General features: G+C 40.2%; 1 protein-coding gene across 2 annotated transcripts in view; it reads left to right on the forward strand.

Annotated features, from left to right (window-relative positions):
• The window catches only part of sptbn4b (spectrin, beta, non-erythrocytic 4b), a 96,852-nt gene that overhangs the window by 6,227 nt on the left and 75,678 nt on the right, over positions 1–14,947 (forward strand). For both annotated transcript variants that reach the window (XM_085430804.1, XM_085430805.1), the window contains exons 2-4: positions 8,650–8,807; positions 9,270–9,421; positions 9,997–10,170. In XM_085430804.1, coding sequence (XP_085286930.1) covers positions 8,663–8,807; positions 9,270–9,421; positions 9,997–10,170 — 471 coding nt within the window. In that variant the 5' untranslated portion in view covers positions 8,650–8,662. The remainder of the gene's footprint in view (positions 1–8,649; positions 8,808–9,269; positions 9,422–9,996; positions 10,171–14,947) is intronic.

A 14,947-nucleotide genomic window follows, 5' to 3' on the forward strand; every position in this document is an offset into this window, starting at 1 on the left:
AAAAAAAAAAAGACAAAAAAGAAAGAAAGAAAATAGAGTTGGAAGTGAGCAGAATAAATCCATTTAGAGTTTTTTTGTCAAAAAGAGTGCAGTTCTGTGCAGATATTCGGCTTATGTTTTTGTTTTAATGGGATAATATGCCTGTGCATTTAGTCAGATTTTAAGCTTCAGTTACAATTTTGGCTTCCAGTGATTATCAAAACAAAATCTCTGAGATTATATGATTATATGATTATTGTGCTTGGTTCTTACTTTGCTTTTGGTACTCTCTAAATTTACCGACTACCAGGCTGTGGAGGGTTTAATTCAAAATCTTTCTTTTTTTATCTTTGGATGAAAGTTCAAGAAAATTTACTCCCAAGAAATGAATTCTACGAGCAGTTGTATTAAAAGATCATAATCTCAATATTGACCGAATTAATTGTGGTTTTCATTTCTGCTCTACTCAAACAGCCCTAATGGATAGCTGTGGATTCTAGGCTATTGATTAAGCAAAAGAAATCAACTGAAATGTGACAGGCATGTCTTAAAAGAACCGATTAAGGGTTAACGTTCAAAAGCTTGTTTAAATGTACAGGAAAAACTGAGACACAATCTCTCATACCCATGTCAATAAGACTGACAGATACAAGTCTGGATGATAAAACCTCAAAGTAAAGAGAACAGCTAAAAGAGTCACGACTGAGCTGAAACGCAGTCACGTAAACACACTCAAACCACCTGGGGAGAAACAGAGATGGCCACCCTGGATGTAGAACATTTCCTTTTAGATGCTGTCCTATAAACCACAGTGATATAGGGTTCAGGTCCACCTGGAGAAAAACAGAAAAGCTTCATATGATCTAGATTCTCTCCTAAAAGTGAGAGATGAGAAGATATCTCTGGGCAAAGTTCCATTTTTGCTGTCCTGTCTTTACCAGCGCTAATTTCATTTGTTTCAGTATTATCATCACAGGTTGCCAAGTTCAAGGTGACTTACTGAGATAATTTAGTTTACTGTGAAACAGGCAGATCTTGACATTGGAATGAAATAATATATTTTAATATAAAAATATTTACAAAATAAAATAGGACATGTCACTCTGTAACAAATTATTTAAGCAGTAAAAACTTACCAAACGCGAGTGTTTTATTTTGTATAACTTCTTTCATATTATCAGGTTCCATACGTAAATATGACAGTGTTTGGTTTTATTTGTGCGGTTTTCCACTGCATCTACTGGGCTTTAACAATATATGGAAGATGTCAAAGAGAACACACGGCCACAGATGCAATTCATGCTCTTTCTTCCAACACCATGGAGAGTTCAGAGAGGACGCTGCTGTTTAAAGGTTTGATCTTTCGGTGTTGGCACAGCTGCCTCCTACGAACTCTGTAACCCCGAGAGTTCAACATAAACATCAGAGCAAGATCCCCGTTCTGAATCTGTGTTTTTGATTTTATTTATCAAAACTTTCTGGTCCAAGTTTGTTGTTTTTAACAGGTTTTTTTTTTAAACTACTGAAATTATATTTGCTGAATTACCAGTGCGGTCAGATTAATAGATGTCTGCATGTGCGCTGAATGCAGTGTGAAACACTATGGTGGACTCGCTTCTGTCGTCGCCTTCTCAGAATAAAACATTTGGAGGTGTTTTGTATTTATGTGGCTGAATGAAAGATCATCAGCAGTATTACTCAGCACTTTCATTTTGAAGCTCACCAGCCCTGATCAGCATCAACTGTTCAGGATCCACCAGGTTCATCTGACTCTCCCCCCCCCCCTGCACCTGCTGGGACGTGACTGTGCGTAATTATATGGACTTGTGACATGCTAACTTCACCAGGCAACATCGGCACCTGTTCTGATTTGATTTTCATTATTTTCAGAACTATTTTGAAGCTGTAGTAGTTTAAATGTGTCTTCTGTTTGTCCAGTAGCATCTGATGTTATCACGACACTCCTGGTAGTTAAAGTGTTCTTAATATAGTGGTTAGTAAAACCATTAAACCATAACATATTCTGAGTTGGATCATAGTCAAAGAAGCACCAAAAGCAGCTTTAAAAAAAACCTGGTGACAAAAATATTTGATATGCAGTGATGTAGAGAGATGTCGATGGAGTCCACATCAATAGTTGATGAAGATGCATCTGATTTGAGCACTAAAATGTATTACAGCAGAAAAACAACAGATGTCAGAAGTAATAATAAAGCTGTTTTCTTTGTCTCTCCTGCTTGTGAGCTTGTTCTGCTTTTTGATTTTATACTTCATACAGACAAAGAAAGGGGGGTGGTGATCCTTCTAGCTTACTGCCCACAGTGGTATTTTTCCCTGAAGTTGGACAAGGAAAAGGAGACGAATGTACAATGACAGAAAACAGTGGTGTTACTATCCGTGAAGCTCTGCTACTCTGTGACACAGTCAGTCATTTATTAAATCATTCTTAACCGCTCATCTAATTCATGGTCAGGGGGTGGCTGGAGCCTAACTCAGCTGTTGCTGTATGAGAGGCGGGGTACACCCTGGACATGTCGCCAGTCCATCACAGGGCTAACATAAACAGACAGATGACCATTCATGCTCACATTCACACCTGCAGACAGCACAGAATCGGGTCACGTTATCATACATGACTCTGATTCTCATTCAAGTGAAGCACAGGATTGCTGCCTGTGGACTTAGGACAAGTAGTAACACGTGTATGTTTGCATGTACACTCCACAGTAGGCACCTCAGCTTTTTTGGGGAGTTAAAATCCACCATGTCCCCCAAATATATTTCCATATTTTCCTGGTTCTTCAACAAAGACACATCACACAATATCTTAAGATCTCATGGACATTAACTGTTTTTCCAGAATGATGTTAAAGAAGTTTGATATTATTATTATTATTATTATTATTGTTGTTGTTGTTGTTGTTGCCAATATTAGAATGAATTTAGTGTTACACAAGTATGAATACAGATGAAAGTTTGCGGTCACATTTTTTTTAAAACTTTCCTGCAGGCTGTGTTCAGTGTGTCAAAACAGAGCATAAAACAGATAGCCAGCAGTGTGTGTGTGTGTGTGACTGCCTACGGCTGACTGATTCCTGAACAGCTGAGTCTGATTATTAGAATAAAGGTGATAACACACACACACACACACACACCAGAGCAGCCTTGTGTTTGATTTGATTGATTTTAGGACACCAGGTGGTTGAGGTTCGGCAAAGAACAAGGCAAGGAGAATAGAGGGCACACGTGCGTGCGCGCGCACATACACACGCGCAGATACAGCAGTCATGTATTTTGGCTGCAGTTTGACTGATGCGGACTTTTGTTGTGGTTCAACTTTTCCAATCCAATCACCGGCTTTAATCCGTATTTCAGTTTGTTTTATCGCCCTACAAAAATATACAGTTACAGGTTTTTTCCTGCAGTCGTCATCAACTAAAGAGGTTTTAAACGTCCACCACAGGTAACCTAACACAGTTTGGATACAGGATAATTTTCACAACCAGCTTCATTTAGTCATCATCAAATGGTAAGAATTATGAGAGAAAGACACAACAAGAGGTTAATAAAGGGGAAAGCTTGTTGGATGATCCACCATGTGAAGAAAATGTATCTATAAAGTTACAAGTCTTTTAGCTTTTAGCTGGACTGTGGATGTTAGCAGCCCTCAGTCAAAGTGGGTCATATGTCAGGAGGGCTAATGCTAGCATGCTGCCACAAGCTAAGGAGGCACTTAGAAAGCAAACATCTTTGAAAGAAACTTGGCCTACGTCATAAACGAGCTAGATATGAAACAGAAACAGCAACACTATTTTTTGGATTGCATGAAAGTACCTAATGCGGTGATAGAGGTGAGTTAAAATCAGAGCCTAGCTGATATAAGTGGGGGGGTTTCAGACTGATACTAATGTGTGGTGATTTAAAAATCCAATACACAAACGTAAGCAGATCTCGCTAACATTTGTTATGTGTTGTTACTTCTGAGCCTTAATAAGATACAGTGGCAGCACAGTTGTGGAGAACTTAATCTGGCTGACTGCTGGTTTGTGGTGCTCCGAACATGTGTCGGTGCAGAGAGCCTTCTGATGGAACACCAGAGCTCATGTTTGAAGATTATTTCTTTCCTTTACCTAAATAAAGCAAATTGTTGTCTGTTTTAAATGCTAACATCAGTAAGTCTATAAAGAACTAATATCGGCTGATATTAAATCTGGTTGAAATTCAGTTAAAAAAAAAAAACCCTGCAGATCTCATGATCAGTCTAAATGCTGCAAATGGGCAAAAATTAAGTAAAAACTGCAATCAAAAGATAAACTATTGACACGTTAGACATTGGACCTCTTTTCTGCAGATACACGATTCACCTGCAGGCCTCTTCTGTTGCTTTATAGTCATTACATCAGTCTGGCCACAGATATTTCTCAGTGAAGGTCCCCATGTTAGTACTCCTGGTTCTTTCTGGGGTGTTTCTGTCTAAACATTCACATGAGCCTGCTGGCTTCATGGCTTGCGATATCAGTCAGTACAGAGCATGGTGGGACTCTGCAGCCAACCTCAAAGGTGGCTCTCACACGTTCTGAAGGAAAATGCTGGCGAGTGACTTTAGTCCACACGGGGGATTAGAGTGAAAACTGTACAGGGATTTAGGGACATTAAACAAGGGGCTAGCTCATTTACAACATCTGAGATCACACCATCAGCTGCCACTCATCTGAAAACTAATCACAAAATAGAGCGCTGCGTGATGTTCTTAGTGCGGCCGTAAAGGGAGAGCCCGTGTTTTAGGGATGTTTAAGAGGAAAGGTCGCGCTTTGGTGTCGAGAAAAAAGAAAAGGCTTTTGTCCCGAGCCATCAGTTTGCACTAATATTCAGCAGTCATGCAAGAGCTTGGAAGGATTGTAGTAGGAATGACCTTTGCAACCCAACTGTTTAATTATTGTAGTATAAATGTAAACATATGCATTTGACTCATTTGTTCTTCTTTGAAAACAGAATAAACCTGGCAATATATTATAAACAAATCCTTCATTAGAAGTATCCAAATGTTCAAAGAATACAGCATTTTCATGATTTTTATTTCTCACAAATTGTATTTTTTTTTTTTTTTTTTTTTTTTAAGATAACGATGAGTTGAGGAATAAAATGTACTGTATAAAATGTACTGTATAAAGTAGAGAAGATGTATCTATTGAAAGGTTGGGCTTAATTTTATCTCTTTTTTTACATTTCCAAAACAATTCTATTAGTATTTTGTTATTTAAAGGTTAAAGTTAATTGAAAAGAACATTTTGTATTGTTGTCTTTTCATTCACTCAGGTTACCTATAAATTTATCTGATTTACTGTAGGCTTCACTTTGTTGGATTTCACTGCAGTCCTCTTTCTGCATCATCACCAGATAGAAAGCTCTATAATATTTATCCTCTCCAGGGAGGACAGCTAAGTGCATGTGCACAGCTACTTCTTCTCTTTCTGTCTTGCAGGGCACGCTGACATTTACTCGATATGGCTATGTTGTTTTTCCAGTGGTTTAGGTATAGTGACAACCGTGAGCTTGGGTTTTTGTTGCAGAGGGAGGAGGAGGCCAGGAAAAAGGGGCCAGATGAGGAGAGGAAAAAGAGATTACAGAGAAAAGGGAAAAAGTCTGAGGCAGGAATCTTCAGAGAAACCTTCCTAAACAGTAACATCAAATGCTTATTTGACCTTTTATTTACTTGAAATCTTCATTCACATAAATTGAACTTAATGGGTGAGTATAGTGTTACTAACATTAACTAAAAAGTAACAATACAAATTCAGGGCATGTAACTGTTGGGTGTATTCTTCCTATGTGTTGAAAGAAGGGTATAGGGAGAAATGGGGGAGGGGATTGGGAGGGGAAAGGGGGGAGAACATTTTTCATTCTGTGTTATCTTGTGAGGCATTTCAAGGACAGGGGTTTTAATGAGTGCACACTGGAAAGGCCGATGATTTTAGGATGCTGAAGGATGACCACCAAACATACTGCTGTATCTGCTAAAAAAAACAACCATACTGAAACAATGTAGCCACAAAAATGAGCCAGCAGTTTTTTAAACATCACTTTCTATCTTTGTAAGAAGTTTAAAGAGAAATAAGTGTATGACAAAAGAAGCCCTCTGGATAAATATACAGAGAATACATTTCTATCATCAGTCTTTCCCCTTGAACCCACATGTGTAAAAGCCTAGTTGGCTGTGGGTTTGATTCCCAGTGGGGCCATGGAAACAAACATGTATTCTTCCCCCTCCCTCCCCTTTGTTAGCAGCCTTGGAGAAGAGCACCAAATGGCATCTTTTATATCCGTAGGCACATCTGCTCCTCACCAAGAGAAACCATTGCATGTATTTTCCATTCATCGTGTGTGTAACACAAAGAGTGAGAACATGAGAAAACTAACGATGCTGTATTTACCTGGGAATTCTTATTAGATTCCCAATGTGCATCTAAAATATTTATGATTTATTTAATGTCCAGTGCACTGCTCTATACATCATTACCGACACGAGCTTTTATATTTCTAATGCCTGTTGTGATACGTACAATCCCTGGTCACTTTATTAGGTACACCTGGCAAGTGCTTAATAACATGAAGAATTAAGAGCAGCCTTAATTCGTCACTGTGGAGGTTCAGTAAGGTGCTGGACACATTCCTGAAAGACTTGAGGTCCATGTTGGCATCATAGCATCGCACAGTGATGCATAGATCAGCTGACTGTAGAGCCCATACAGTGAACTCACTGTCATGTGAAAGATGATTTGAGCTTTGTGACATGGTGTGCTATCCTGCAGAAGATGGGCACGCTATGATCACAAAACGTGTTCAGATGGTATCAAGGGGCCCAAAGTTTGCCAAGATTATATCCCCACACACCAGCACCAGGCTGAATCGCTGATACAAGATAGGATGGATCCATCCTTTCATGTTGTTTGTGCTAAAGACTGGCCCTACCATCTGAATGTCACAGAAACGGAGACCAGGCAACATTCTTTATATCGTTTGGTGAGTATAAACTGTAGCCTCAGATTCTTGTTCAGTTTGAAGGGTCAGTGTGTTGTGTGTTCAGAGTCCCTCTTCTCCATACCTTGGTGGTAACACGTGGTTATTTGAGCTATTGTTGCCTTCCTGACAGCTTGAAGTAGTCTGGCAATTTGCCTCTGACCTATGGTATCTACTCATTAGATATTTTCTCTTTCTTAAACCATGTTCCGTGGAGATGGTTTGTGTGGGAAGATCTCAGCAGTTCAGCACTTTCTGAAATTGTCAGACCAGTCCATCTGACCAGTTCCTACCCTAAGCCTAACCATTAAAAATCAATGTGAACTCTAACCTTCAGCCTAAACCTAACCATAACCTAATTGTACTCCTGACACTAAAACCACATTTTGAGCCTCAAAAATGCCTTCAAACCAGTGGGGACGGGCATTTAGTCCCCACAAGTATAGTAGCATGCCAATTTTGTGTCCTCACAAAGATGTCTAAACATGTGTATACACACACACACACACACACGCACACTGAAAACAACAAACTGTCAAATTCAGGAAAAGACAGGAGGTACCATCTATTTTTTGAATGACACATCCTTTATATGTAAAAAAAAAAAAAGCATTTAAAAAATTTGAAGAGGGTGTGTATGAAGAAGGCTGAAACAGACAGTACCATCTTTTTGGTGCCTTAATTTGGAAAAACCCAAATTTTTATTTCAGAGCCTCCAAGCTGTTCTAGCAGAGATGCGTTTAAGTTTTCACCCAGTCTGCTGATTTTTAATGTGCGCTCTGAATTCTGTCGCGAGTGCCACAAACCGAACCGTGCATTGCTCGAAGCAGACTATTTACACCACATTATCCAGTGCTCACTGTTAAGGTTTCATTTTAATTTTAATTGAAGCCTCTAACTGATATCAAACATCTCTGTGAGCTCTTCAAATGAATGCAGCGGAAGCTGATGAATATCAGAAAATTGAACAGGAGGTTTTTCATTGTTGTTGTTTCGAATGTTTCTGTTTCTTAACTCTCAGCTGGCACAGTGTGATTTCATGCAGAGGTTTAGAAGCTATTTTTATGTACCTGCTTTCAGCTGTCAAAGGGACGGGCTGAAGAGATGAGATGCCCAAATCATTTTAAGTCTATTTTAAGCTTTGCTATTGTAAAATGCTTTGATGCCAAGGACAGGTACTGCATCATTCATGAACAGGAAAGGACCTATTGACTCCTTATTTCTGCAGAAGTCTCCTTATTAAACCATGAATTTTGAGTCTGAATTTCTTTGCTGGCTAAACTTGTGCGGTTGAATAAGGGTTAAGAGATATCTAATAAGGACGTGTGAAGTCAGTTTAGTTTAATTTAATTTAATTATCAGGTGCGAAAGGCTCTTCACCTGTGGGGATGGAGCAATGGCACTTCTTTTTCTCTCCTCTGCATGTGCCAGTGTGCTCACATACATATATATGCATTTTTGTATGTGAGTAGCGCATTAAAGCAAATCCACTGATATTTATATTGGCTCATTCAAAACATATTTCATCAAGCATGACTGTACAGATGATTTTTTCAATTTCATTTTTATATGTTACCAGGAAGACTTTATCCCATCCTTTATTTCACACACAGGTTGATATCAGATATTATGACAGCATTTGATTTTTCGCAGGGCGTCGGGCGCGATGGCTAATGCCTCTCCAGACCTGGACAACGCGGAAGCCCAGCGCCAGCTTAACAACAACAACCGACCAATCGGCTCTGGCTTCTGGGAGACAGAGTGTACCAGCTCCAAACTGTTCGAGTGCTCCCGCATCAAGGCCCTGGCAGGTCAGAGGTCACAAGCAGATCAGTGCACATGCTTACTCACATTTACACAAATGCAGACATTTGACCGTATTATCTGTTCATATACAAAATGAATAATACCTACTTTCAGGGCATTTTTAAACAATTAATCAAATGCAATTTAATAAAATGTAATTTATATAGCACCCAGTCACAACAACAGTTGCTTCAAAGTGCTTTATATTTTTAGATTTTTCATCTCTTAACTGTTTAATAGTGAATTATGTGCACCTTGTATTTTAGGTATTTGAAGAAAATATTTCATAAAGTATTAGATCGACTTTGTCAGGCAAGGGGCAAGCATGAGCGTGCATGCAGCTGAAAGCAACAAAAGGTCTTTCAGGGCCATTTGAAGTGATTCCGATCTAATCATTTCACATATATAAAGCTGATATTATTGTATCTGTTCCTTTAACTTAAAATGTCTTTCCTAATTTCCCTCAGATGAACGAGATGCAGTGCAAAAGAAGACTTTTACAAAGTGGGTCAACTCTCATTTAGCCAGGGTGTCCTGTCGCATATCTGACCTTTACAACGACCTGAGGGATGGATACATGCTCACCAGACTGCTGGAGGTCCTCAGTGGAGAGCTGCTGGTAGGAGCCGTCATGGTTTTAGTTTTGTAATCCTTCATTTTTGTTCATTCTGTCAGTTTCTTTCTGACTGATTTCATTTTGACTGAATATTTGCCCTCATTGACGGACTTTTAAAAAATTGAATAAAGAAATTTGAAGGGCGTCTGTAAACTTCAGAGATTAGAACATTTAAAAAAAAAAAATCCTATGACCCATAGTGTCCAGTGTCTTTGGCTCTGCAGAAAACCCTTTTCTGGTTATTTTCCACTTGAAAGGAGGGAGCATGTAATCGGTTCTGTCTTTGTTTGTCTGTCTGTTTGTTACCAGTCAGTTACCACTTTGCCTGGTATATGATGTCTCCTTAAGTTTTCCTTTATTTCACAGTGGGGGCATTTGTAAGAAAGGACTTGCCCTTGTGCTAAAAATATCCCCAGATTTTCCTCAGTGGTTTTTACTTCTGTCATTTCTAAAAGTAAATCCAACCTTTTGACTGTCTTTGTTATTATTTTAACAATGTTTGCTATAGTCCCACATGTAGTATGTCAATAATAACAGTTATCTTATTAAAAGTACTCAAACTCTTCTTCCTGCCACAGCCGAGGCCCACACGAGGTCGAATGCGGATCCACTGCCTGGAGAACGTCGACAAAGCACTGCAGTTTCTTAAAGAGCAGAGGGTTCACCTGGAAAACGTCGGTTCCCATGACATTGTGGATGGAAACCATCGCCTTACCCTGGGCCTTATCTGGACCATCATCCTTCGCTTTCAGGTAAATTTAAAACACAGATTCATCGTGACAGATTATAGCAGTGTGGACATCTGATGAGCCAACTTTGTCACTGTATAGAGAAAAGGTGCTTTTATTGTATTCCAGGATATGAAGTGTTTCTTTACGGATGTAATATTTGAATGCTGGTTTTGCGGAAACTTGCTGTGCAAAGTTGCTGTGATCAGCAGTGCATCGTTTATCTCTTGGTGGTTTGGGGAAGGCTGTCACATGCGCTGCGTCACCAGTGTGCGACAGCCGTGTTTAGTGGATGAAGCCTTAATGTCACTCAGTGTCTGACCGGCAGCAGTCGCCTTCCAGTCTGCTCTTCAGCAAGGACACACGGGCACACTGTTTTATCTACCTTACCTGAGCCGGCTTTCATCGGTCTCATCGCACACCCTCTGGCATGTACATACCACACACATGCACACACTCACACACAGGGTTCCAGGCCTCAGCAGCAGTGATACAGGATCACCTTCTTCCCTGTAAGTACAGCAGAAATCTATGGCTTCTCTTTATATTGCTTCAGTGCTACAGCGTGGCATTGGCTCACACTGCTAACATGACATTATTCTGATGCCTCTGTAACATTCACGGTGCACAGTCGCCTATCAGCTTTTCTCCTGGGACTGAGTATTGTCATGCTAGACCTGGCTACCCACCACAAAGCACATTTGCCAGCACTGCTAATAGAATTATCTTGCAGCGTGTGCAACCCTCTGCAGGCCATGCTCATGAGACAGAGAGGATCAACGTTCACTGTGTGCAAGACAGCTCACTGATACAGAAATCTGCAGATACAGAAATCAATAAGTGTGTTGATGTACGCTGATTATTACCGCGTGATGGTTGTGTTTTTGGTAGCGTTTACATACAGTGGGGCAAAAAAGTATTTAGCCAGCCACCGATTGTGCAAGTTCCCCCACCTAAAATGATGACAGAGGTCAGTAATTTGCACCAGAGGTACACTTCAACTGTGAGAGACAGAATGTGAAAAAAAAATCCATGAATCCACATGGTAGGATTTGTAAAGAATTTATTCGTAAATCAGGGTGGAAAATAAGTATTTGGTCAATAACAAAAATACAACTCAATACTTTGTAACATAACCTTTGTTGGCAATAACAGAGGTCAAACGTTTACTATAGGTCTTTACCAGGTTTGCACACACAGTAGCTGGTATTTTGGCCCATTCCTCCATGCAGATCTTCTCGAGAGCAGTGATGTTTTGGGGCTGTCGCCGAGCAACACGGACTTTCAACTCCCGCCACAGATTTTCTATGGGGTTGAGGTCTGGAGACTGGCTAGGCCACTCCAGGACTTTCAAATGCTTCTTACGGAGCCACTCCTTTGTTGCCCGGGCGGTGTGTTTTGGATCATTGTCATGTTGGAAGACCCAGCCTCGTTTCATCTTCAAAGTTCTCACTGATGGAAGGAGGTTTTGGCTCAAAATCTCACGATACATGGCCCCATTCATTCTGTCCTTAACACGGATCAGTCGTCCTGTCCCCTTGGCAGAGAAACAGCCCCATAGCATGATGTTTCCACCCCCATGCTTCACAGTAGGTATGGTGTTCTTGGGATGCAACTCAGTATTCTTCTTCCTCCAAACACGACGCGTTGAGTTTATACCAAAAAGTTCTACTTTGGTTTCATCTGACCACATGACATTCTCCCAATCCTCTGCTGTATCATCCATGTGCTCTCTGGCAAACTTCAGACGGGCCTGGACATGCACTGGCTTCAGCAGCGGAACACGTCTGGCACTGCGGGATTTGATTCCCTGCCGTTGTAGTGTGTTACTGATGGTGACCTTTGTTACTTTGGTCCCAGCTCTCTGCAGGTCATTCACCAGGTCCCCCCGTGTGGTTCTGGGATCTTTGCTCACCGTTCTCATGATCATTTTGACCCCACGGGATGAGATCTTGCGTGGAGCCCCAGATCGAGGGAGATTATCAGTGGTCTTGTATGTCTTCCATTTTCTGATGATTGCTCCCACAGTTGATTTGTTCACACCAAGCTGATTGCCTATTGTAGATTCACTCTTCCCAGTCTGGTGCAGGTCTACAATACTTTTCCTGGTGTCCTTCGAAAGCTCTTTGGTCTTGGCCATGGTGGAGTTTGGAGTCTGACTGTTTGAGGCTGTGGACAGGTGTCTTTTATACAGATGATGAGTTCAAACAGGTGCCATTCATACAGGTAACGAGTGGGGGACAGAAAAGCTTCTTACAGAAGACGTTACAGGTCTGTGAGAGCCAGAGATTTTCCTTGTTTGAGGTGACCAAATACTTATTTTCCACCCTGATTTACGAATAAATTCTTTACAAATCCTACCATGTGGATTCATGGATTTTTTTTTCACATTCTGTCTCTCACAGTTGAAGTGTACCTCTGGTGCAAATTACTGACCTCTGTCATCATTTTAAGTGGGGGAACTTGCAGATTTTGAGCCAAAACCTCCTTCCATCAGTGAGAACTTTGAAGATGAAACGAGGCTGGGTCTTCCAACATGACAATGATCCAAAACACACCGCCCGGGCAACAAAGGAGTGGCTCCGTAAGAAGCATTTGAAAGTCCTGGAGTGGCCTAGCCAGTCTCCAGACCTCAACCCCATAGAAAATCTGTGGCGGGAGTTGAAAGTCCGTGTTGCTCGGCGACAGCCCCAAAACATCACTGCTCTCGAGAAGATCTGCATGGAGGAATGGGCCAAAATACCAGCTACTGTGTGTGCAAACCTGGTAAAGACCTATAGTAAACGTTTGACCTCTGTTATTGCCAACAAAGGTTATGTTACAAAGTATTGAGTTGTATTTTTGTTATTGACCAAATACTTATTTTCCACCCTACTTTACGAATAAATTCTTTACAAATCCTACCATGTGGATTCATGGATTTTTTTTTCACATTCTGTCTCTCACAGTTGAAGTGTACCTCTGGTGCAAATTACTGACCTCTGTCATCATTTTAGGTGGGGGAACTTGCACAATCGGTGGCTGGCTAAATACTTTTTTGCCCCACTGTAGTGTTAGCTGTCTGCTAGATTTCCCACCATTAGCCGTGAGCTCGGCTGTTGTCCCGTGCTCCTGCTCCCATGAGCCACCAGTCGATGGCCTCCTCAATTTTGCATGTGCTGAGAAAGGAGAGTAGTGCAGAAGACTGTTGTTCAGCTGTGTGTGTGTGTGTGTGTGTGTGTGTGTGTGTGTGTGTCTAATTATGAGACAAGTACTCATATAGAGAAAGAATAGCTGGCTGATGGGAAGCGGTGAGCAGAGATGTTCCGATAAATAAGCGCTGGTTGTTCCCTGAACTTAATAATTAACACACATTAAAATCAGGGCGAGAACCAGGGTTTAGAAATACATATTTCTTCATGTTTCATATTTGAGGTGTAGCACCTGTGCTCCAATAACCAGAAGAAAAGGCTACACTTCTGAAGAAACTAGGTCCAAGAGTTTTGATACAGTCACAATCATAACTTGTAAAGACTTTAAAGGTTTGTTTTGTACATCTTCCTCGTTTTCCAGGAGCAGCTGTGCATACAAATATATGAAGTGCTGTATGAATAAAACAATGAAATAAAACAGCATGCAAATAATTGAACTGTTATGTTACTTGAAATTAAAATGTTAGGAGAGAAACAGTTATTTTCTCAGTGGCTACGGTACGTCTGATTCACTTCCTCACAAGTTATGTGTCAACCTAACTCACTAACAACAATCCAGTCAGAGGCTATGTTGAATTCCTCTGTAGTCTTTTCAAAGTAAAAGCTCTCAAGAGCATCGCACACTGTTTCATGACATTTTTTTACTATCTCGTTTTGGAAGAAATCAAAGTTCAGAGCTTGATGACCTCACACATGGTTATGGTCACAGTTAGAATAATAAAATCAGAAAGGTTATTGCAAGATAATGTAAAGTTTATCACACTTCTTCATGTTTAAGTTGTAGGACAACCAGACAAAGAGCTGCTTCAGGTCAATGGGGCAAAAAATGCAAAACAAAGACAAAAACCTGAAATCAGAGAAACCACAGCAATAACGTTTAACGTTCACAGGAAGCAAAAATGAAAAATGAATGAATTTATTAAACAGTTTGACAGTACTTACAAAGTAATAAGTAAACGGTATTTATGTCTCTAAAATTGCTCTTCTTTTAGTCGTGTTTAAATAAGAACACTTTTCTTAGAGTTCCCCCACATTTTAAGTTCCTGACTGTCTTTTCTCAATTTTCATTTTTATCTTAAAGCCAAGAAAGTCATCCGTTATCAGTGGCCTCAAAATAAGATGCAGGAAATAAATATGAACTTTTAAGGTTTGCTTTTCTAAACTCAAGTGTCTTTAAGATAAGAAAAACAGACACACATGGAGTCTTAAACTTGGAAAAAAAGGAAAACAAGCTAAACTTAATCCTTCATTTTCATATTAAAATGATGAAGATTAAGGTTCTGTTTAAACTTTAATTAAACTTTAAACTTTTGGGGAGTATTCAGGTGAACTTAACTGGGAAAATGAGGTAGGAATGAAACGAGGAATCTGTGATGTGGAAATTAGAAGAAAGGAAGTGACACAGCGAGGAAATAAATAAATAAATAGGGAATAAATAGCAGTTGTAGCACTGGGAGTTTTTCTGTTGCAAAATAGTTTTTGGATTTCAAATCCAGAGGTCCTTTTAGATCATCAGTAAGGTGATTTAATCAAACATTTAGGTGCTAAGAGTAACGTCAGCAGGCCTGAGAGCGGTCCAGGGTTAGCTGAGGTTTCTGTTGTCACGGTAG

The sequence above is a fragment of the Copadichromis virginalis genome, linkage group LG14 (genome assembly GCF_057382275.1).
Source record: "Copadichromis virginalis isolate Kocher_CV1m ecotype Utaka linkage group LG14, C_Virginalis_male_GT1.1, whole genome shotgun sequence".
NCBI lineage: Eukaryota > Metazoa > Chordata > Actinopteri > Cichliformes > Cichlidae > Copadichromis > Copadichromis virginalis.